This window comes from Nerophis ophidion, linkage group LG02 (genome assembly GCF_033978795.1).
Source record: "Nerophis ophidion isolate RoL-2023_Sa linkage group LG02, RoL_Noph_v1.0, whole genome shotgun sequence".
NCBI classification, from domain to species: Eukaryota; Metazoa; Chordata; class Actinopteri; order Syngnathiformes; family Syngnathidae; genus Nerophis; species Nerophis ophidion.
In genome coordinates, this window is record NC_084612.1 from 23,564,254 (window position 1) to 23,588,773 (window position 24,520).

General features: G+C 39.3%; 2 protein-coding genes across 5 annotated transcripts in view; both read right to left on the minus strand.

Moving 5' to 3' along the window:
- cenpf (centromere protein F) overlaps nt 1-828 on the minus strand; it is a 47,069-nt gene extending 46,241 nt beyond the window's left edge. For all 3 annotated transcript variants that reach the window (XM_061879653.1, XM_061879645.1, XM_061879637.1), the window contains exon 1: nt 727-828. The gene's annotated coding sequence lies outside the window, so the exon portion shown is untranslated. The remainder of the gene's footprint in view (nt 1-726) is intronic.
- Nucleotides 829-1,032: 204 nt separating this feature from the next.
- Nucleotides 1,033-24,520, minus strand: smyd2a (SET and MYND domain containing 2a). Of its 2 annotated transcripts, XM_061879670.1 has the most exons (13): nt 24,243-24,520; nt 18,629-18,692; nt 18,316-18,426; nt 9,848-9,908; nt 8,547-8,674; nt 5,461-5,528; nt 5,025-5,127; nt 4,839-4,949; nt 3,425-3,548; nt 3,173-3,347; nt 2,982-3,090; nt 2,785-2,871; nt 1,033-2,616 (listed from the first exon to the last, which is right to left on the minus strand). In XM_061879670.1, exons 1-12 carry the CDS (start codon nt 24,413-24,415, stop codon nt 2,788-2,790), a joined length of 1,311 nt encoding a protein of 436 aa, XP_061735654.1. In that variant the 5' UTR covers nt 24,416-24,520; the 3' UTR covers nt 1,033-2,616; nt 2,785-2,787. The 2 variants fall into 2 exon arrangements, with proteins under 2 accessions (XP_061735654.1, XP_061735649.1); XM_061879665.1 differs by having other exon boundaries at nt 1,033-2,871; nt 24,243-24,519.

The window sequence follows — 24,520 nt, forward strand, 5'->3', positions numbered from 1 at the left end:
ATAATTAGTCACGTGTGTCATGTTCAGCCCAACTGCACTAACAAAATAATAATGTCTGAAAAATGGCTTAAATTTCCTAAAATGTTGATTATTGTGCCTATTTAAAGTAGAAGCGTTGAAATGAGTAATATTCATTGCATGGCTTGCCAGGCTTTGATATGCAACTAGCAAGGTAGTTTCTAGGAATTATGTTTTAGCTATTTGAGGACCTTGCCATTGGGCCGCCAAATGACTGATTACGCCCCTGGTTTGTAATATAGTATGCAGACAGCAGGCTGATCGCCTCACAATAGCAGTGTATTCAAATTTCCCAGGAATATCAAACCACTCGCGACACCGGCTTAGACGAGACTACTTGGCTGGTGCATCATTATTAGTTTAGCATAAATAAGAAGGGAATACGCGGTTGGAAATGGATGGATGAATTCGAAGTCGACGATGGTTACCTACTTCTAAACCCTGGGGAAGGCTTATTAAAAGGTGTTTTTCTAAGAAGAGACAAAACGAAGGCCATTCTATAGATGCCAAATCAAACTAAACGGCAAATAACGTAGTAACTAGCTTACCTAGAATAATAGCGTTAGCTTTAGCACTCGTCTACCGTTAACTGTGATTAAAGGAATTGGCGGTTTACCTCATTAGTATTGAATTGGAACCGAGTGAAACTTAAAGTGACGTTATCTTAATGTAATGACTCCGTGCACAAATATAACAACTTAAACTTACCTTGGCGCGATGATTTCCTGCGAGGAGTCTTGACTGGTCCCGACTGAAAGAAAATTCAAACTGTAAAGAAACAAACGCTCGTCTCCGTCATCTCGATGCTCATTGGTCAAAACGTGTGACGTAGTGTCAAACGACACATTTGATTGGTTTGCAGCTGATTAGCGTTTCGACACTGCCACCGTGCGACCAATGCGAACTAAATACTTGGAATGTCATTTCAAAACTGAAATGTTTTCTTCCAATTGAGCATGTATGATAGCAAATGAGTGCCACGCGGTTTATTAGAATTCACAGACATAACACACATCAGGAGACTTAGAGTTTATTATATACTATACAATATATGCATTCCATACAATCAGCATTCATGCCTGACAAATGCCTTGTCACCTTCTTTGTGCAGAATTTAGGTTGACTGGGATATTTAAATATTTGTGCCATACATATTTGTTTCCTTCATGACATCATTGGAAAAGAGAATCATTTAAATGTTTATAGTTAGACAGCCCTTATGATTGACCTGGTAAACACTTTTAATTGCTCTGCAAAGAAAACAGTGTTACAACAGTCTTTATAACAGGCCAGAGAGCACTCAGTTGCTACAGTTTTGGACACTACATGACAACAGGTCAGACACATTGTTCGATAGGAAGATGAAAATGCTACTGATACTGGCAGTGCATGATGTGAAGTTCTAGAACCTTGCAATGAATTAAAAAAATTGTATGCAACTTTTGAGTGCAACATGTTAAAAGCCCTGTATACATTAAATAATCTCTACCTTTGACTACACAAAATAATCAGACATTTCCCCAAAACTCTCAGAATGCAAGTTTCTTTTCCTACTACAGCAAACTGTAGCTAGAAGGGAACAAGTAATAAAAGGCTGAAATGCTATTTGCTGAGTTTAAGAGAGAAAACAGATACACTTTTGCCCCAAAGGTTAGCTCTTTCTCACAGTGACAATAAAATAACTTAAGGTCCTTGCCGTTAGCTACACCTGCACAATATGACAAACTTTCATCTAATACAAGGAGCCGCAGAAATAGAAACTGTCATATACGGTATAATTTACCAATGTATATATTATTCTGATGTACAAATGCACTGTCATACAAGTATTTCCTAGGATTAAATTGTGCAGGTGTTATCACTGGCCTGATAACTGACTATCACGAGGTGCTGTTGGTCAACAAATCTCATTTTAGGGAAAAAGTGATTCAATATAAAATATGAACACCCCATTTGTGTTTAAAGTACAGTCAAACAAGCAAATAAGACAAGATAAAACAAGACAAATACTGAACCAGGAAGTTTGCATTTTTCTCTACTGTTGCTACAGAGTATCTGCTGATACAGGCAGATTTTTTTTTTTAACAGCAATCCAACAAGAATTTAAAGGATTAAGAAACATTGATGCTTGATAGAAATTAAAGGAACCCAATCCTGCTAATTTCCAGTAATTTTTTTAAAGAAAATACTTGTGTAGTTATGTAGAAGACAAATATGTGTCAGACTTTGAAGCGTCTTCTACCCGAACAGACCTACAATGTTGCAAATTGGTCAGGGATCATACCAGACTATTCGCTACAAATAGGGAGTGGCCAAAGAATTTCAAACAAAGATAATGGAGAAACACACCATGTTATGGAATTTCCACATTGTGTAAAACAAGAGTACAACATTTTTATATATACATAAGACTGAAAAGTCTCACATTTGCAGTGGAAGGAGACGGAGCAGTTGGAACATTGGCTGATGTCAAGTTCAGTCAAGGCTAATGTCTTAAAGAGTCTTCAAAATGTTAAGTTCTCCAAAAATCCTTTCTGGATATAAATGGTAATCCTGGCGGATTACTGATGAAGGTGCCGGTACATCCAAAATACATAGCTGTGAAAATATTTAAAATAAAGTCAAATCCCACTGAAAAGGCATGAGGAAAATTGGGTAGGTGAGGCATTCAGACAATGGGGTATGTGTCAAACAAAGAGGTAAAACGATGCATGCCATGCCATCAGGGTGTTTGGGTTTTTCTTGCGTTTGACGAACTTCCTTTACCCCTCACTTCTGCTCTTCAATTTCTCGTTTGACTTCTGCGACATAATGGTGATCTTTACCATGAGCCACCTCCATGATGGCCATCGCCTAGACATGACAAAGTTATTCTAACATTATTTAGCACTCCATAGAGAGATTCGTGTACATAAATCGTTTATTCATATAATACAGCATGTAATCAGCGTATCTTAATATACCTTATTGAGTGCTTTGACTCCTTGTGTCTTCTTCTCCAGCCCCAAATACAATCGACCCAGTTTCAGATACATGGACGCCACATTTAGGGAGTAGGCCGGATAGTGCACACTGCAGCGACAGACAGGAAACACTTCAATTGCATAACCCCATAGCAAGCGAAAACAAATATGGCCCATCGTTCCTGTTGTACCTGTATGGATGAACAATCTTTTCTCCATACTTCATTGCTCCATCCCAGTCCTGCATGTAGAGACAGACACCCATGGCCTGATACATCATGTGCAGCATGTAGACGTTGGTATCTGCAAATATGGCAGCCATTTTCTCCTGGCTGAGTTCACACATCTCCAGCAGCTCGCTCGGACGTGCAAAAAGAGTCGAGGAATGACTACGGCCACATCAAGAAACAACTTAGGCCTGTGAGCATGAGGAAAAAGGATATTCTTGTAGTGTTTTGCTCTCCTGAACTCCTCGATGACACTCTTGGCGTAACGGACCATGGATCGTATTTCTCCAGGCTCAGGCGGTCCGGAACTAAGCTTACGGACTTCCATCTTTTCTTTGTCCTATAAAGAAACAGAGCAACATAATAGGCTCTGCTAGTAAGTTGTTTTGCTGAAAACTAAAAATTTAGCTTAAAATAATAACAATAATATACCATAGCATTCTTCTAGTCCAGTGGTTCTCAACCTTTTTTCAGTGATGTACCCCCTATGAACATTTTTTTATTTCAAATACCCCCTAATTAGAGCAAAACATTTTTGGTTGGAAAAAAAAAGAAATAAAGAAGTAAAATACAGCACTATGTCATCAGTTTATGATTTATTAAATTGTATAACAGTGCAAAATATTGCTCATTTGTAGGTGTCTTTCTTGAACTATTTGGAAAAAAGATATAAAAATAACTAAAAACTTGTTGAAAAATAAACAAGTAATTCAATTATAAACAAAGATTTCTACACATAGAAGTAATCATCAACTTGAAGTGCCCTCTTTGGGGATTGTAATAAAGATTCATCTGGATTCATCAACTTAATTCTAAAAATTTCTTCACAAAAAAGAAATTTTTAGCATCAATATTTATGGGAAATGTACACAAAAAAATCTAGCTGTCAACACTGAATATTGCAATGTTGCATTTCTTTTCACAGTTTATGAACTTACATTCATATATTGTTGAAGTATTATTCAATAAATATATTTATAAAGGATTTTTGAATTGTTGCTATTTTTAGAATATTAAAAAAAAAATCTCACGTACCCCTTAGCTTACCTTCAAGTACCCCCAGTGGTACGCGTACCCCCATTTGAGAACCACTGTTCTAGTCTTACCATGTGTGCTATTACTTTGTTGTACAATGTTGCAACTTTGCCGAGTCTGTGGCTTATTTACTAGTGTTCTATTTATTTCGATTGCACAAGGTGGAGGTTATCGTAAATATTGAACGAGAAGAGCATTCACATTAATTATGACACGTCATTACTGCAGTACAAGTGCATATCAATATATTTAAATAAGGTGCAAAAGTTCATTGATTTCAGGAGTTTAATCCAGACCAATAGATCTATTAATTACTCAGGCTCCTGCAGTTTATTTACAATATTTAATATTTGGCATCTTTTCAAACTTGCATGGAATACTGAATGTGTTTTTCAAACTAGCTGGAAGTCTTAATCATTATAACAATCAAGTATTTTAAAAATTCATTCTTAAAATATTTCACTCTGTGTAGTGAAGTATGGAATACAATATATTCACTTTTGGAATAGATAAATTGAATGATATGCACCTGTATATGAAACTGTAAACTCAGCCAACTACTTTGACGAGTGTACTTTGTGGAGGTGGCTGCTACCTTGGACTTGGTGGTGCACTCAGTACACCGGCATGTAAAGAAGTAGGCGTCTAACAACCGTTCCATGCGGTCCTCTGTGGGGTACAGCAAGTCGATGTAACTGTTAAAGATCTGAAGGAGAGAAAAACACACAATAAATAAATCCTAATTGTATTTGGTTGTGAATATGATCAAATGGCTGCTCACCTCCTCTCCGGGGTTGATCTCCTTTACGGCTCTGACCTCAGCCACTGTGCCTTTGTAAGTCACAATGACATTTGGACTGCAGCTGTGGTTCATCAGTGCTACACTGGAGGAAATCATATCAGTCCAATGAGTCAAGGCCATCCATGGAAAGAACATCTGTTCCATGTAATTGGCCACCAAATAGTGAACAATGTAATGTAATATAAAATATTGTGACTGAGAAAAGCACAGTGACCAATGAGTCTTCAATGAACCTAACATGCATGTGTTTGGAAGCTGTTGTAAACCAGAACAAGGGGGGAAGATGCAAACTCCACAAGATGAGATTTGAAACCCCACAACTCCTGGCTGTGAGGCATGTCTGCTAAGGTGCGCCAACTGGTCAAACAAAAAAGTAGCGCAGAATCTGGTTGGAAGAAGACAATGGTCTACATACTCGGGAAAAGCAGCCGAGCCAAGATGCGAAAGCTCTTCGTCTTCTATTGTGAATCCATTGCAGTTCACCTATAGACAGGAAGAGATGGAGAACAGCAAGAGTAAGTACATGAACAAGTCAAACTTCTGCTCCTACTCGAGTGCTTTTCAAATATTTTCTCTTACACCCCCTCTCTGAAATAGAAAAATATTTACGGCCCCCTCCCACTCTCGATTGTGACTATAAATAGTATAATTTGTCTATGAAATCATTTTAACTATACTTTTTGCATAACATCGTAGGCTTATTAACATGAAAGGAAACAACACAGGTCTTTCCTCGTCTGCCACCGTAATTACAGTGAAGCCAATTGCTACATACGCTTCATCATATCCTGGTACGGCAAAAAAGGATGTTACCCGAGGTCACACGCGCACCCCCTAGCATTGCACCATGCACCCCTATTTGAGAAGGACTGATTTATACAGACATTTGCAGCAAAAGGCAGGGCGCTGTCAGTACGTGGTTGTTGCACTCAAAAAGGCTAAAATGGTTAATGCGCAGAGCTCTATAGTCACCATCTTGGCTACATAGCGGAAGTGGAGGGATTAAGTTGAAACAATAGCAGCTGAGGAGCAGAAGAAAAAAGAAGGAAAAAAAATGAAAGCGCAATGATAGTAATGGATAAATGTATATAATTAACGTCTTTGGCTGGCGTTATCGACTCATTCTGTTTCGGTATGGTGCAGACTGGCAGTGCTACACTCAAACTACCTTGCCGAGATGGCCACAAAACAAAGTTATGTTGACATCTATCTGTAATCTAATGCTAGCGAGTCAGACCAAATGTGTTCTGATCTTGCAGGGTTCATTGTGGCATTTGTACGCCAACTAATGGTAAGGACTCGGGAGCATAATAACTCAGATTTTTACTTGCAACCTTAAGCATAACCATTAGTTGATGTGGCAATGTGAGGCACTCGTATCCCAAGGTACCACTGAATGCGATTTGAGACGACAAACAGTCCTTGTAACACATAATAATACATTTTACTCACAAGGTGCTTTCATCGGAACTTAAGGACACCGTACAAAAACTACATAATACAATTAATTGGATAAAAACAACATATATAGATCAAATTTACAGTACATAAGCAGTCAAGAATAAGTGTTTTTTTAATCTTGATTTAAGAGGGAAATTGAGTCCATATTGAGAAGGTCTGGTGGTAATGAGTTCCAAAGATGAGGGGCTGAGCGTGTCTCAAGGCTCGGGCACCCATGGGGGACGGTTTATTTAAGGGGACAGTGAGATGGACGAATGACAAGGATATTAGGGAACTTGAGGGTGTAGCGACATGGAGCAGGTCAGAAAGATATGACGGGGTAAGTTTATGGATGGCTTTGAAAGTGAGTAGAATTATTTTAAATTGGATACAGTGTTTAATGGGTAGGCAGTGGAGCTGCTGCAGAAGAGGGGTGATGTGCTGGATTGAAGGGGTTCTGGTAATTATCCGGGCAGCAGAGTTCTGAAGAAGCTGAAGTTTGTAGAGTGACTTGTGAGGAGCCCAAATAGGAGATAATTGCAGTAGTCTAGACGAGAGGTGACAAGGCTATAAACCAGTATCGCAGCAGTACGTGGGGTTATGGATGTTGCATAGATGAAAATAAACATATCAAATAATGTTTATGTGGGCTTAAAAAGAGAGTGCGCTGTCGAGGATGACACTCAGACTCAAGTTGGCAGGAGGGTGAGACGGAAGAATTTCCGAGAGTAAGCTGTTGGTCATGGCTCGAATGGATTTGGTACAGACAAGTAAGATTTAGTTTTTATTGCTGTTGAGTTGGAGGAAATTGGATGAAAACCACTGCTAGAGTTCAAGGAGGCAGTCTGTAAGGGAGGAAGGAGGAGGAGATGCAGTGGGTTTGGTAGAGAGTTAGAGCTGGGTGTCATCCGCATAACAGTGAAAATGTATTTTAGAATTTATGGAAAATATTGCCTTAAGGTAGGATGTAAATTATAAAAAGCAGAAGACCATAGACAGAGCCCTGGGGCACATCAAAGGAAACAGGAGACGGAGAGGATTTGGATGAACAGAGTTTAACAAACGGAATGCAGTCAGAGAGGTATGATCTAAACCAGTGAAGGAGTGTGTTTGTGATGCCAATACTGTGCAATCTATTGAAGAGGACACTGTGTAATGGCTGCAGTGAGATCTAAAGGGATGAGCATTGTGAGAAGACCAGAATCAGCTGCCAGGAGGAGATCGTTTGTGATCGTTACAAGTGCTGTTTCAGTGCTATGCAGGGTGCAGAAACCAGACTGGAATTGTTCATATGGGTTATTTAACAGTGGGTAGGAGTGAGCTGGGAGGAGAATTTTACAAGGATAAATGAAATAAATGGCGGATTTGAAATGGGATGAAGTTTATTGTAATTATTTGGATCTGAGCCAGGTTTTTTTCAAAATTGGCCTGCTGTTTTAAAAGTTGAGGGAACCATTCCAGTGGTGAATGAAGAATGGATCATATTAGTGATGAGGTGGATCAGTAAAGGGAGGCAGACTTTCACTAAAGCAGTTGGGAATGGATCTAAATGACAGGATGGCTTGGATCGGCGGATACGTGCAGCGATGTCTAACTGTGAAGGCTGTGAAAAACTAGCAAATGAATGGATGAAGGAGTCAGGGCGGGTGAACTGTGGTTGAGGGGAAGAAGAAAGAAGTGATTGGTGAATCTGGGTGATTTTGGAATTGAAAAATTGCACAAAAGAAACTACAAAATACAGATGAGTCCGTAAGAGAGGGAAGTGAATACGGTAGATTTGTAATTTTGGCAAGAAGAAAGCTGTATAGTAGGATGATTTGGTGTTTTTCAGGCAGTCCTTGTGATGTAGAAGGTGTTGGATGTACATGTCATTGTCATTGTGTATAGTGAGTCCAGGTTTTTTGTAGAGACGCTCACTTTGGCATCTCTTGGTTTTTAATTTGCGCAATATGGGAGTAAACCAGGGTGCACTTATTAAAAAGGGAAGAAAGTCAAAAAAACTTGTCTAATTTGGAGACTTCCCCATTGCGGCTATTGTATGTGTGAGTAATGGAAGCAAACCTGTGCAAAGAGCTCAGTGAGCGCTTGGTCATTTGGGAGGCTGCTGATGTGTTTGGAATAAAAGTGGTGAAGGGCGGCGATGTCCGTCTGGTTCATTTCGTCCTTTTCACTGTCCATTTTATCTAAATCTGAAAGAAGCAAATAAAAAAAATAGATATTCCTCTAAAAAGAGATTACATTCCTTTATAATAGCACTATTTCAGTCACATGGTTCTGCAGGATGCCATGTGTCATTGCCAGCCACACAAATACACACAAGTTGCAGCTGCTGGCCACTGAAATGCTCTGTGTGCACGACAAACAGGTGTGGCACCAAAAGGAGATGACTAAAACCCAGCAAGTTGGTGCCTGAAATACAAACTCACACAACTTCATTCATCAAACAGTCAAAAATCGGTCCTGTGAGCGCAACTCCTGTACAATTACAGTACATTTATTACCTTAAATGAGGGCACAGTGGGAGTAATCATTTAGCATGAAATTACAGAGCAATGAGTCTTGGGATTTAGGTCCCAGTGCACTGCAGATTTAGAGTGGAGGGAAGCGCAGAGAAACAGGACCTGAGGCTACAGCACAGCCTAGAACACTGCTAACACACATCACTGTGGAACTAAAGGTGATTGGAAAGGTAACTTAAAAACACACACTTACTGTAAGCCAGCGCTTATAAATATTTTTGACCTCAAAGTTTTCCACTATTACAGTTTAACAGGATAAAAATAGAATACAGGAAAAAAAACTAAAAATAGATAGTTATCAAATACTGCAAAAGATGGCACTCATAAAAACTGATGAAAATAAATTTACTTTACATACACACTTCTAAAATGAAATCTTACTAAATAAATATATATTTTCTCAACTAAAAAGGTTGTTAAAATTAAAGAGCAAATGAAAATACAGCTTGACACTTTTACTCATAATTGTTGCGCTTATAAGAAACTTCTATTATTTTAGCTATATACTTCTTGTTTGTTTAATATTGTCATTAATGCTGCAAATGGTGGAAAAGTGTTTTACAACTGAATACCGCTGTGGCCCATATGAACCACAGCTGAGAAACAGATATATTTTGGTAGCACTCATGGCCCAACAATGGGCCCCAGCCCTATGGTTAAAAGACACTGCTGCCATTTGACAATATGGCCTTAGCTTTATCTATTTTAAATCAAATAGACCAAAAAGGTTATACTAGTTTGGACTTGGTGGCCAAAATGACTGAACAGTAATATTAAGCTTCGCTAGAACACTAATAATTTGTGATTTGTATTCAAACAAACACAAAAAACGTCCATTCTTACGTGCTTCAAACTCCTTGAGCAGCAGTAGTCTCTCTGAGGGTGTGCGCTCTGTTGTGACTCTCTGCAAGAAGAAACATTCAATTGAAAATATTATTAGGAGAAAAAAACAGTCTAAGCACGACTAAACAGTTTGCCGTGAGTTTGTTAGAAACATTTTTAAGCAACATGCAGCCACTTGCAAACACAGCTAGAGAACGGCGCTACTGACTGCAGGCACTTTTGTTTTCACTGACATTTTAATTACACAAATACAGTGGAACCTCCCATGTTGAAAAGTATACGTTCCAGGACGCTGGTTGACATTGTTCGGATTTGAAAAACAAATTTTTTCCCCATAAGAAAGAATTTAAATGGTAACCACTAACATTATTAAACCTTCACCATTTTCACAGGCACTGCTTTATGTAAAATTTTTTGGATACCCGTGGTATCCATTTGACTTTGAGGTGTGTACTACTTTTAATAGCGTAACCCGCTTCATACCAAACTCAAGTGTAGAAATACACAGGCACACTGACTGGCATATGTTAGACCAATGTGTCTTAACCATAGGGCCGGCCCATAGTTGGGCCACGAGATTCCCCAAGTGGGCCGTCAAAAAAATGTGTCTCGGATATGGTCCGTGTGGGCCGCAGCCGTTCTCAGTGGTACTACACTTTTACACCACTTGTGGCAGTTATGACAATTTCAAACAAACAGAAAAACTCTGGAACTAAAGTTATAGAGAAGTTTCTTAAAGGAGAACTGCGCCTTTTCTTTTTTTTGCCTAATCATTCACGTTCATTATGAAAGACATGTTTTTTTAATGCATTCTAACTTTTAAATAAAGGTAAAAAGTCTGCTTACAACTGAGTCAATGGGAGTTCCTCTATTTCCCCCATAAAATCCAATAAATAACCATTCAAAAACCACCAACAATACTCCATTTACATTTCGTGACTTGAATATTAACCAAGTATTAGTGATATTGTTATTATAAGTGCTAACACAGACAAACTATAGCGTCGCCGTGATCACTTCTGCGTGCCCCTATGTTTACATCGAGTGGTCTGCCGCTTCCTCGTTTCCTGTAAGTTTATTTTCGATCCTAAATCATGAATCTCTCTCACCTGGACAGAAAACGTCTGAGTAGGTATTCCGTCAAGTTGGGACACTGACAGCCATTTAGGACCCAAAATTGGCTAGGATGACACTAAAAGTTATTTTTCTCCCCAACCCGTTTCTTTGCGAGTAATTACTGTATGAGACATTCTTCATCTAAATGAGAATATATGAACATCCTAGCAGTCTGCCGTGATCACTTCTGCGTGCCCCTATGTTTACATCGAGTGGTCTGCCGCTTCCTCGTTTCCTGTAAGTTTATTTTCGATTCTAAATCATGCATCTCTCTCACCTGGACAGAAAACGTCTGAGTAGGTATTCCGTCAAGTTGGGACACTGACAGCCATTTAGGACCCCAAATTGGCTAGGATGACACTAAAAGTTATTTTTCTCCCCACCCCGTTTCTTTGCGAGTAATTACTGTATGAGACATTCTTCATCTAAATGAGAATATATGAACATCCTAGCAGTCTGCATCCTAATGACAGCCGACCTTGCACAGTAAGTGATCTTTATTATGTGTGTTGGCGCTCATGAAGTCTGCATTTAGTAATTAGTGATGAAGAAATAAAAGCAAACGTAATGCGTTTTTTAAATTCATGTGCCAAATAAGCTTAAATTGATAAAAAATACGTAAATATTCAATGTTATTGTAAATATCCCCGTTACTACATTACACATATATATACTTACATCATGTATATAAAACCTCAATGGGGGTGTTTGGATGTTTTTTAAGAGCTTTATTTCTATTTACCTATCTATCTTTTTTTTTATTTCTCCCATTTATTTAATATTTAGAATGCAAGAAAAAAATAACATCCATCGTCATGTCTTTCAAAATTATTGTGAACGATAAGCAAAATTCCACAAAAAGTGCAGTTCCCCTTCAAGCGCAAAAATTATGCTCTGTATTTTTATTTGAACTTTAATTTTTTATTTTAGCACTGCGTAATTATATGAACTTTTTAAATCAGTTGTTAGGAGTCCCTTTTTTGCAGAATATTTAATTAGTATTTATTGTTGTAATCAGCCGGACCTAAGCCTTAATACGAAACTTTGTGATTAACACATGGCTTCATAGCATTTGACAAGTTGTATCTCGTTAAACTATAAGTAGGTTATATATAATTACTAAATGTGATTAAAATCAAGAGTAAGATTACTATTTCAGTGTTAAAATTTGGGTGGGCCCTGGACCCCTCTGTATCGGAAAAGTTGCGCATCTCGGGTCAAAAAAGGTTAAGAACCCCTTTGTTAGACTACATTGTAATGGCTTCCTACTCAACTTCTATGGTCATCACAATTTTTCTCCACCATCTTTGGTCCACTTCTGTAGTGGCGTCATGTAGTGAAGTAAGAGTTTTTATTGGTTTAGGTTTGTTTTGTAGTAGTACCTAGCTTGTCATGGAATTAGGTTTCTATTTTTGGAAATTTAGATCTTATACTTTTTCTAGTTCCAGTTTATTTTGTACAGAGGCTTTCAATGTATATGTTGACTATATTTTAAGAACAGATTCACTTTTTGGTACTTGGTGGACTTCTTTTTTTAAGTATGTTCTACATATTTGTGTCCTAAATTAGGTTTTAAATATGTCTTACATGTATTACAGTGCAGTATTAATCTTATTTTCTTTTATTATGATGTGGCGATCAGTTAAGATATTAACAAATCGAGACTTTAATTTCCGGGTTAAGGGTAAACAAAACACTGCTAACAACTATATAGCAGCTAATATTGGGGCTACTCTATTTTCATCCATTTGACCAACTTTTGGCAGAACAACTTTTTGATGCACTTTTTCAACTCATTAATAACACATCTCCACATTGGTGAACCTTTGATGTAAGCGATGTCAAAAGACAAATCCTAGACATTCCAGGACTTGATGTGACTCAGCACACAACCTAATATCAGCTACAAGCAGGTGTCTGGGCAATGCCAAATGGAGACTAACTTTGTTGATGTACTTTATCTTCAACATCATCAGCACCACATGACTGGTGAGACTTGTGGAAAGACAAGGCGGGACATGCAATGCTAACAACATGACTAAAAAGTTGTAGCTTCAACTGGAATAACACACACCCATGGTTTCAGCACATTAAAGCCTAGTTGTAACTTATACAAATTACCTAAGATGTGACAAAGTATTTTCACATTGCGGTCATGTTTTAGTGTCTGAGGCGACCGTCATAGTAGTGAAACTTGGAGTACAATAGGGCTTTAACGATTAGTCGACAATGTCAACAATGAAATTTGTCGCAGACAATTATATTTGTTGACAATAGTCGTCACTAGTATTTTTTCGGCCAGAAGTGTGTCACTCGCAAAAACATCGACAGTGATAACATGTAACGTGTGAAAATATTCCCTCTTATTCTTTATTTAAAAAATTAATACCTTGCTCATTTTGCAAAGCAGACCTTGTGTCTATGGCAGTACATCTGTGATTCGCGTGCATTTAAAGCTGAGACATGTCATCGGACATTTGGAGGGAGAATGCGGACATAGCACTGTTAGCTTTTACCTTGTAAAAGAGGAAATTTATGATCTCAATCGCTTACTGTCTTACTACTCTTCTTATTTTAATGACATTTTATTTTAATGTCATCTTATCTAATTTATTACATTTACACATTATGTAATGTGTTTCGTTATTTTGCAAATTTTATTATTCTAAGCTAATAGTGTGATTTCCTATATTTGTTATGGTCACTGAACGTCACATGTCCTAGCAGACTTCCAGGCTGAGGCCTTGTGTGTAATCAATCTGCTGTCTTTCGTGTGACGGTATGTTGTGCTCTCTGGCGCCTCGTGAATTAGCTTGATAGCTTTCCATCCATCCATCCATCCATCCATCGTCTTCCGCTTATCCGAGGTCGGGTCGCGGGGGCAGCAGCCTAAGCAGGGAAGCCCAGACTTCCCTCTCCCCAGCCACTTCGTCTAGCTTTTCCCGGGGGATCCCGAGGCATTCCCAGGCCAGCCGGGAGACATAGTCTTCCCAACGTGTCCTGGGTCTTCCCCGAGGCCTCCTACCGGTTGGACGTGCCCTAAACACCTCCCTCGGGAGGCGTTCGGGTGACATCCTGACCAGATGCCCGAACCACCTCATCTGGCTCCTCTCGATGTGGAGGAGCAGCGGCTTTACTTTGAGTTCCTCCCGGATGACAGAGCTTCTCACCCTATCTCTAAGGGAGAGACCCGCCACCCGGCGGAGGAAACTCATTTCGGCCGCTTGTACCCGTGATCTTATCCTTTCGGTCATGACCCAAAGCTCATGACCATAGGTGAGGATGGGAACGTAGATCGACCGGTAAATTGAGAGCTTTGCCTTCCGGCTCAGCTCCTTCTTCACCACAACAGATCGGTACAACGTCCGCATTACTGAAGACGCCGCACCGATCCGCCTGTCGATCTCACGATCCACTCTTCCCCCACTCGTGAACAAGACTCCTAGGTACTTGAACTCCTCCACTTGGGGCAGGGTCTCCTCCCCAACCCGGAGATGGCACTCCACCCTTTTCCGGGAGAGAACCATGGACTCGGATTTGGAGGTGCTGATTCTCATTCCGGCCGCTTGATAGCTTTCATGTAACTTATTAGCAGGCTAGCTGTGTTGCTGTATGCCTAAAGGAGACACATTTATGTTAAGTTTTGTTTTGTTTTGTTTCATTTCTGTGCAGGTTTAAAATGTATAGAGAAGGCTGTTTGGAGACTGACAATGATTGTTTTCACCAGGTATTCTGTGTTTTTTATTATCGTGTGTTAATGTGTTTGTCAGTCTGCTCTCTTCCATGTGACGGTTTAAAATGTATAGAAAAGGCTGATTGGAGACTCACTGATTGGTTTCACCAGAATAAACTATGTTTGAGCCGGAAGAAAGACTGGGTGTCGTCTTTTGGGGGAAAACAACGCAAAGGAGTACTACATCGCTACACTCTAGCTAACAAGTGTGAGCCAAAGTTGTATGAAAAATAACACATTTTAGCCGAAGCAGCGTCAATTTGCAATGCCGTAAAAAAGGCACTTTAACAAACACAAACCCACACACGCACAAAGGCACCAATACAGAGGTATCATACGATTAAACATACAATCAATTAAATAAACATTGTAAAAATTTATCAAATATACAATTCTAAACATTGAGTCTATTAAAGTGGTAAAACTACCAGGAGTTAAACAATAGTCAATGTACCGTATTTCCTTGAATTGCCGCCGGGGCGCTAATTAATTTAAAACCCCTTCTCACTCCTGCGTTTACAAAAGGCATGCGGTAAAAGTAAGCATGCGCTAATTATTTTAAAACCTCTTCTCACTCCGGCACTTACCAAAGGCATGCAGTAAACATTTGAGTGTTATGTAAGCTTGGACCTTAAATCCTACTGGATAGCTCTTAATCTTCTTCCCTTTATGCGATTTCAAATTAATGGTATTGAAATCAGCTTCCTCCATTTTGAAAATGATGACAGGGGAAGTGTCACGAGTTTGACCAGGCGTTAATACTAAGCATGCGCTAATTAGTTTGCGAAGCGAGTTTGACCCAGCAGTAATTCAAGGCAGGGGCTTATATGCCCTGCGGCAATTCAAGGAAATACGGTATGTCAGTGTGCAGCTTTCTAAGCATCACTAAAGGATTTTCCTTTTGAGGAAGTTAGATTTTCTTGTTTTGTTGTTTGTTTTAATTGCTGCAATTATAACTTACATAAACAACGTTGTGGGTTTTTTTTGCGCTTTGCCTTTCCTTTTTTCTAAATGGATGACATTTTATCAGTCATTTTAATTTTAAACAGCTGAATGAGCAGCACAGCTATTGCAGAAATAAAATGGTCTCAGCTGTCAGGGTGCTTAATAAATTGAGCGAGCTCCACCCAAACAAGGCCGCCGGCTCCAGATTCCTCATGGACTCTGCCACCACTATTGCCCCAATAATCACTCATATAATAAACCTCTCAATCAAACAAGGCCAAGTATCCAAGGATTTCAAGATAGCAAGAGTAACCCCCCTTTATAAAAAAGGAAGCAAATTAGAACCTCGTAACAACCGACCTGTTTCTATTGTCAGTTCCAATTCGAAAGTAATGGAAAAAATAGTTTATGAACAGGTCAATAGATACCTTGCTACTAATAAACTAATGTACAAATTCCAATCCGGCTTCAGAACTAACCACTCCACTGACACATGCCTTCTCTATCTGACCGACCACATCAATCATGAGGTGGACGCGGGCAAATACAGCGGCATGGTCATGCTGGACATTCAAAAGGCCTTTGACACCGTTAACCACGCTATACTGTTGGATAAGCTCAGAGCAATCGGACTCGATAAAACCTCCTCGAGCTGGATGCAATCTTACTTAGAGGGGAGGAAACAGGTGATAGATGTGAACGGCACCGTGTCCCCTCCCTTCTCAGTAAGCTGTGGAGTTCCCCAAGGCAGTATACTAGGGACCTTTACTGTTTCTAATATACAAACCCCGTTTCCATATGAGTTGGGAAATTGTGTTAGATGTAAATATAAATGGAATACAATAATCTGCAAATCCTTTTCAACTCATATTCAGTTGAATGCACTACAAAGACAAGATATTTGATGTTCAAATTCATAATCTCTATTTTTTTTTTGCAAATAATTATTAACTTAGAATTTCATGGCTGCTACATGTGCCAAAGTAGTTGGGAAAGGGCATGTTCACCACTGTGTTACATCACCTTTTCTTTTAACAACACTCAAACGTTTGGGAACTGACAAAACTAATTGTTGAAGCTTTGAAAGTGGAATTCTTTCTCATTCTTGTTCTGTGTATAGCTTTAGTCGTTCAACAGTCCGGGGTCTCCGCTGTCGTATTTTACGCTTCATAATGTGCCACACGTTTTCGATGGGAGACAGGTCTGGACTGCAGGCGGGCCAGGAAAGTACCCGCATTCTTTTACTATGAAACCACGCTGTTGTAACACGTGGCTTGGCATTTTCTTGCTGAAATAAGCAGGGGCGTCCATGACAACGTTGCTTGGATGACAACATATGTTGCTCCAAAACCTGTATGAACCATTCATCATTAATGGTGCCTTCACAGATGTGTAAGTTACCCATGCTTTGGGCACTAATACACCCCCATACCATCACAGATGCTGGCTTTTGAACTTTGCGCCTATAACAATCCGGACGGTTATTTTCCTCTTTGTTCCGGAGGACACCACGTCCACAGTTTCCAAATATAATTTGAAATATGGACTCGTCAGACCACGGAACCCTTTTCCACTTTGCATCAGTTCATCTTAGTTGAGCTCGGGCCCAGCGAAGCCAGCAGCGTTCCTTGGTGTTGTTGATAAATGCATAGAAGAGTTTTAACTTGCACTTACATATGTAGCAACCCACTGTAGTTACTGAGAGTGGTTTTATGAAGTGTTCCTGAGCCCATGTGGTGATATCCTTTACACACGGATGTGGGTTTTTGATGCAGTACCGCCTGAGGGATCAAAGGTCCTTAATATCATCGCTTCCGTGCAGTGATTTCTCCAGATTCTCTGAACCTTTTGATGATTTTACGGACCGCAGATGGTAAAATCCCTAAATTCCTTGCAATAGCTCGTTGAGAAATGTTGTTCTAAAACTGTTCGACAATTTGCTTACAAATTGGTGACCCTCGCCCCATCCTTGTTTGTGAATTTCTTAGCATTTCATGGAAGCTGTTTTTTTACCCACTCATGGCACCCACCTGTTCCCAATTAGCCTGCACACCAGTGGGATGTTCCAAATAAGTGTTTGATGAGCAGTCCTCAACTTTATCAGTATTTATTGCCACCTTTCCATACTTCTTTGTCACGTGTTGCTGGCATCTAATTCTAAAGTTAATGATTTGCAAAAAAATGTTTATCAGTTTTAAAATCAAATATCTTGTCTTTGTAGCACATTCAACTGAATATGGGTTGAAAATGATTTGCAAATCATTGTATTCCGTTTATATTTACATCTAACACATCTTCCTAACTCATGGTTTGTAGTATCGGGACAACCCTAATCTTTGCTGTTTACTACTACTGTATCTTCTAACATTTCCTCCATTTTTGATCGAGGTAATATATGCCAACAGCTGATCACCGTGATCAGAGTAAAATTAATCACAATCATGAATAAATAATACAGTACAATACAGTCAATATAAATTGACTGTATTGGGCTATACAGTATTTTGGACATTGGGTACAACATGTCGTGCCATCTCATTTATGAATGTGGCAATAAAGTTCCTTGATATTCTTTACAGCGTTCTAATTTTCTGCTTTTCCCTTCTAAATTAAAAAATGGTAAAAGTTTGCTTCATTTTTCATGTTTGTCACAACTAATTATTTCAAAATGTACCTGTTTCATGATGATTCTGGCCACCAGTCTGACTGTCTCCGAAGGACACCAGTTCTCCCCGTAAGCACACATGGCAACACATTCCAGCTTGTGCATCGGCCAATCACCTCTCTGTGTGCATCATGAACTCAATTAGAAACCATTAAATACCAGTTTTAAAACAGAGGAAACAGTTACTAAGTGCTTCAATATGCGTATGCCAATGTGAGTCACAAGAACACGGACGTGTAGACATTTAATTTTTTGATCATCAGATCCATTAAACACTGACAGACAACCAACAGAGTACAGTTGTAGTGGAAAGAGACATTACCTGGCAGTCAACGTTGCAATAGTAAGCCTGCTTACATTTGCCGCATTTAGACAGGTCTTCTTTCCTGTAGGGACAAGCACATCATTGGTTGGATAAGCTGGCAATGAAAGACTGAATTGACTTTGTGTATGTACTATTTCATAAATCAAAAGGGGTATTTCAAGTACAGTGAAAGCTCGAAAAGTGAACCCCTTTGAAATCAACCCAAATATGCCTGTGTGCGAACCAAGTCTCATTTAATCACCAGCAGGCAAAAAAGCAGGGCGCTACATTGTTAAAGGCAGAGCCCTCCACTTCACTTACTACACAAGGAGTCACATGTCAACACTTTAGCATGTGTGCCTTTTTATTGTTTTTTCGCCATTTGACGAGTTTTGTCCATTTTGCGAACTCAATAAGAATCACAAAACTAAACAGGCCTGCGTGGAAAGAAGATGCGAATCGCAGTGGAATAAAAAAATTGACTATTTTCGAGGCATACATTATTGGTGCTCACTAGCATGACTACAGCACAGTAAGTAACCACATCAAATTTTGATTGTGATGAGACCGGTCTTTTGCTAGAGCAGACATAAGCTCCGTTGACACTACACATCAAATCAGATTTTTTCCCCCAGTGTTAATGCTCCAAAGTGCTTTGAATCTGAAATTTTTGCATCAGATTCAGGGCACATGAGGTGGTAGGCGAATATGATATTTTCAGATGTGACTTTAGACTTAATGCAATGCAATCTGAATGCAACCTGTATGTGTCTTTTTTGTCAGCTTTCGGCGAGCTACATCATTCGTGTGTGCGGGGAATGAGAGTCTGCCAGCGAAGTGGATACTTCATCACAACATAGAGTTTGAGTCTTTGACAACGACAAATTTTCGGTGCATCACTAGTCAACAGAGCGCAAATAATAAGCTACATGTAGTAAATTATATATTTTGATTCCAAAAAAGTAGCGATTGTTGAAGGACGGGAAGTGACGCTTTGGCGTATTTGCTTACATGTTAGTTACATTACGAAAGTTGTTTACATGAGTTAAAAAAATAAAGCTAACGTAGATTCATGCTGATGTTCGTGTTGCCTCTACATAACAGCAATAAAAAAATAATAATTCTCCCAAATATATTACACTATATATAGCCATTCAAACATTATACGATTACTTAATGTATGTTTGAACGTAAACATGCTTCACTTTTCACACAACATTAATAAAAAGACGCATCAAAATGGGCTTTGCTACACTCCCGCCGGCACTAATGACAGTCAGCTGTTTTGGATACGATCGCTGTCGAACTTCCACCTGATGGGACGACTTTGACAAGCAAGACATTTTGCTCTGTGTCATAAGAAAGGTGCAACATTATCTCATGTTTTTAGTCCTTACTGTATTTAATGACAAATCTTGACGTTAACTTACGTGTCTTGCCTCCAGGCAGTGCTCCCATGTAAAAAGCAACCAAGCAACCAAAAAACAAAAACAATGTAGCGTCCTCCTTGTAGTGTGTACTGATGTTAAATACAATATACACTTCATTACACATGTACTATATCGATTATCAAATGCTTCATAATTCCATGAAAGTTTTACAGCGGCACATGCATGTTTGTGCACTTTATATAGATACTTAAACATGCAAAATGGTTTCCTTGGCTCATTAGTGCGTGCTGATTTTAGAAAAAATTTAGACTTCAATGCACATGTAATACATCACCATGTTGCTGAACATGTTAAAATTCTATGAGTGTTGGGTTTCAGCAGCACAGTTGTGCATTCACTCTTTAATAATGTTCCCAGAATTCTGTGTACTTGCAGTCTGGTTTTAAAGATAATGTACATGTTGTTCAAAAAGATAAAAATAAAATAAATACATCACACACACACACGCACACACACGCACACACACACACACACACACACACACACACACACACACACAATGCCATCCATCCATCGCCCACCGCTTGTCCCTTTTGGGGTCGCTGGAGCCTATCTCAGCTGCATTTGGGCGGAAGGTGTGTACACCCTGGACAAGTCGCCCCCTCATCGCAGGGCCAACACAGATAGACAAACAACATTCAGACACACATTCACACATTAGGGCCAATTGAGTGTTGCCAATTGTCTTTATTTTTAAGTCCGGCCAACTTGAGAAATGACTTTGACCAGGGGCGTCACTAACTTTTAAGGACAGGGGGGGCTTGGCCCCCAGGAGATGAACAGGATGTGAGCGAACGTAGCGCACGAGTAAAAAACTTCACAAACGGCTAACAAAGACTTAGAAATTATTCTTTGTTATTATTATTATTTCAGTCGGTGAAGGAAATATAATATATGGAAGTCTGAATTGAAGTGAGAAACGTTTATGTATACTGTAAGAAAGACTTAGAGTCCGTCTGCTGATCTGAAAAAAGAGCCAAAGCTGTCAAAGAGCTGAGGGACCATCTTCAAAGTGCAATGCTGAAACAAATAATGCAAACTATAAAATGTAACTTCCAGGGCTTGACTGATGTCAAGCCCTGGGACAGTAAAAAAAATGCACGGGACGATGGCTTTTAACCTTTTTTTTTTTTTCTCTTTATGTATTTATTCATTTTATATTTTATGTTAAATGTCTTGGATTTTCCTCCCTCCGAAAATCCTATGAAATGTTTAACAAACCATCCTATAGTAATACAACAGTTATTAATGTAACAAATCAATGCAATAAAACAAATATATTTTTAATGATTTTTTTTTATTTTTTTAACAATAGGCTTATGTAGACTACTTTATATAGATTCTACAAGAAACACAAAACTTAAAAACTAAATTATTTAAATTTGCAGACACAAAGTTTTGTGCAGCTTGACTACAGAGTTGAGAAGGAGCAAAGATCTTCAATATTTGTATGTGAAAATCACAAAGAAATCTTCTGGGGGAGGATGACACCCCCACAGGTATTTGGTTTACAAACTTTTAGCCCCACCTAAAACAAAATTTACCAGCCACCACTGATTATGATGCATTCTCATTTTAGGCAAAACATAAGAAAATACTCTTAACTGTATAACTGTAACCAGGAATAAGTCTTCAAGTAACAATATTCAAATACTAACTTTGTTGGGTAAGACAGACGTTGGTTTTATTCTGAATCCAGTGAAACAGATTGGTGGTTTTAGCTGATTATAAAGACTTTCATGTGTTTATATATGTTTAAGTATTTGGCAGACACTTTTATCCAAAGCAACATACATGAAAAATACATATAAAACAATCACTGTAAACATAATCGTTTACGGGAAGAATGTAATACAAAATATCAATACAAAGTGTCAAGACAGAATAAACTCTCTGCTGTTGAAGCAACAGATACAGTCTATTGGTCCGTAAGATATATAGATATCTAGTGTATTCATACATTGTTTACGTAGGATATACACATGTTAATATAACCTAATCATATTGTTTCTTCAACTTAAACATAGCTGACCGTTTTTTCCCCCTTCTCTAGGATTATTATTCCCAGTTTTGATCTTGGATGTCTGGTCACTTATAGCATATAAGAATATTCTATTACTGTTAAGCAAACTATGAACACGCCAAAACATGTGTCCTTTATCATAGTTACACGCATGACAAAAAAGCGCGTGAAAATCAGTGGTATTCATGTGAGATCAAATGCGCTGACAGTTCATTGCCCCTGCCAAAAGAATTGCACTGAGTGGAGTGGATCACCAGTGCAAGATGGCGGCCGCGTGTCTCGTCAGCGCCAGCAGGCAGTAGCGCTCCTTACGCTATGAAGTGAGGGGAAACTGAGTGAATAATGACAGGTTATATGATTATTTATTTTAAACTCTTATTCGGGCCACTTTAAAATTAATATTTCGGCATGTATTTGTAAAAAAAAGAAAATAAATACAAATAAAATAAAACGCCAAATTATTTAGGGGTGCTCAAAGGCCTACTGAAACCCACTACTACCCACCACGCAGTCTGATAGTTTATATATCAATGATGAAATATTAACATTGCAACACATGCCAATACGGCCTTTTTAGTTTACTAAATTACAGTTTTAAATTTCCAGGGAGTTTCGTCCTGGAAACATCGTGTAATGATGATGTGCAAGCAAAACGCACACACACAGCTAAATGTTGTCTGCTTAAACGGCATAATTACACAGTATTTTGGAGATCTGTGTTGCTGAATCTTTTGCAATTTGTTCAATTAATATTGGAGAAGTCACAGTAGAAAGATGGAGTTGTGAAGCTTTAGCCTTTAGCCACACAAACACACGGTGATTCCTTGTTTAAAATTCCTGGAGGTGAAACCTTACTATGGATCAGAGCGAACATGAATCAAGACGGAATGTCAACCAGCAGGTTTCGGTAAGAAAATTGTGGTTAAAAAGTCGCTTCTTACCGGAGAAAAGCTGAGGTTGTGTCGTCCATGCAGCTGCCGTCGACTTCCCTGAGACACTGCGCGTCAACACACTCGTGAAGACACCCTTACGACTATCAGGTACTATTTAACTCCCTAAAACACTAGAAACACAATAGAAAGATAAGGGATTTCCCAGAATTATCTTAGTAAATGTGTCTAAAAACATCGGAATCCGTCCCAATCGCGTTTTTTTTTCTTTCTTTCTAGTCCGTCCCTATCAATATCCTCAAACACGAATCTTTCATGCTCGCTCAAATTAATGGGAAAATTGTCGTTTTCTCGGTCCGAATAGCCCTTTTTGTTGGAGGCTCCCATTATAAACAATGTGACGATGTGAGGAGCCCCCACACTTGCAACGTCATCGTCTGCGACCTCCGGTAGAAGCAGGGCTTTTGTCTTAGCACCGAAAGTTGCGAACTTTATCGTGGATGTTCTCTACTAAATCCTTTCATCAAAAATAGGGAAATATCGCGAAATGATCAAGTATGACACATAGAATGGACCTGCTATCCCCGTTTAAATAAGAAAATCTCAATTCAGTAGGCCCTTAAGAATATTTTAAGGGGGCTTGAGCCCCCTAAAATAGGCCTAGTGACACCCCTGACTTTTACACCCCTGCTGTAGGGGGTCCCGAAACACTCCCACATGCAATGAATGAAGCAACATTATGTACAGTACAACACATGTTCCCCGCTGAACTTCTCTTTGCCACTGCTGGGCACATGGAAATCTATATATAGCAGTGTAACCTTTCACTGCTCCACAAACCTTCATGCAACGTGGGTAGGATGTGCGTGCGTGTGATAGAAGGGAAGAACATGTCTCTATGAGAGAATCTTTGAAGCACTCTGGCATTGATTTTTGCTGTTTAGATGATTTTTTTTTTTTTTAATCCTTACAAAATACATTTTTTAGTACTGTGGCTCATTCCTCTTTGTGACTGACAAGCTCAAATATAAAACGTAGTTTATTAATGAATGGTGATATATTATTCATCATAAGAGTAGCATTAATATCTGCACTGATGTCCAGGTGAGTTATTCACTTCATTGGCCGATTCATTAAACTAGTCGGACGGGGGTTAGAAGCAAACATAGCTAGGATGCCCGGCGTTGAAATAGAGGATGATCTGACTTAGTCCTATCTCACGACCGTTTTGATGAATGCGTGTGTGAAGAAGCAGAGCTTGCAGTTACCTGCTGAAGCAGAGCTCGCAGTGCGCGCCTCTCTCAGTCTCCGTCAGCACATAGGCGTAAGCTGGGCAAGCGAACACTAATTCCCCCACCGAGAACTGCCTCAACGCCTGGAGGCCTCGACCCCTGTCCGGGCTCAGGAACCGCTGCATCCCCTCTATGCCTTCGTTCTTCATGGTATGTTTCGGTTTAGCGCTTCTCCTCGCCGCACTGCCGCCTGTCAGGACTCTTCTACACTACTGACCGATTTCCGCTTCTGGCTTGGGATTCCACCTCTTCCT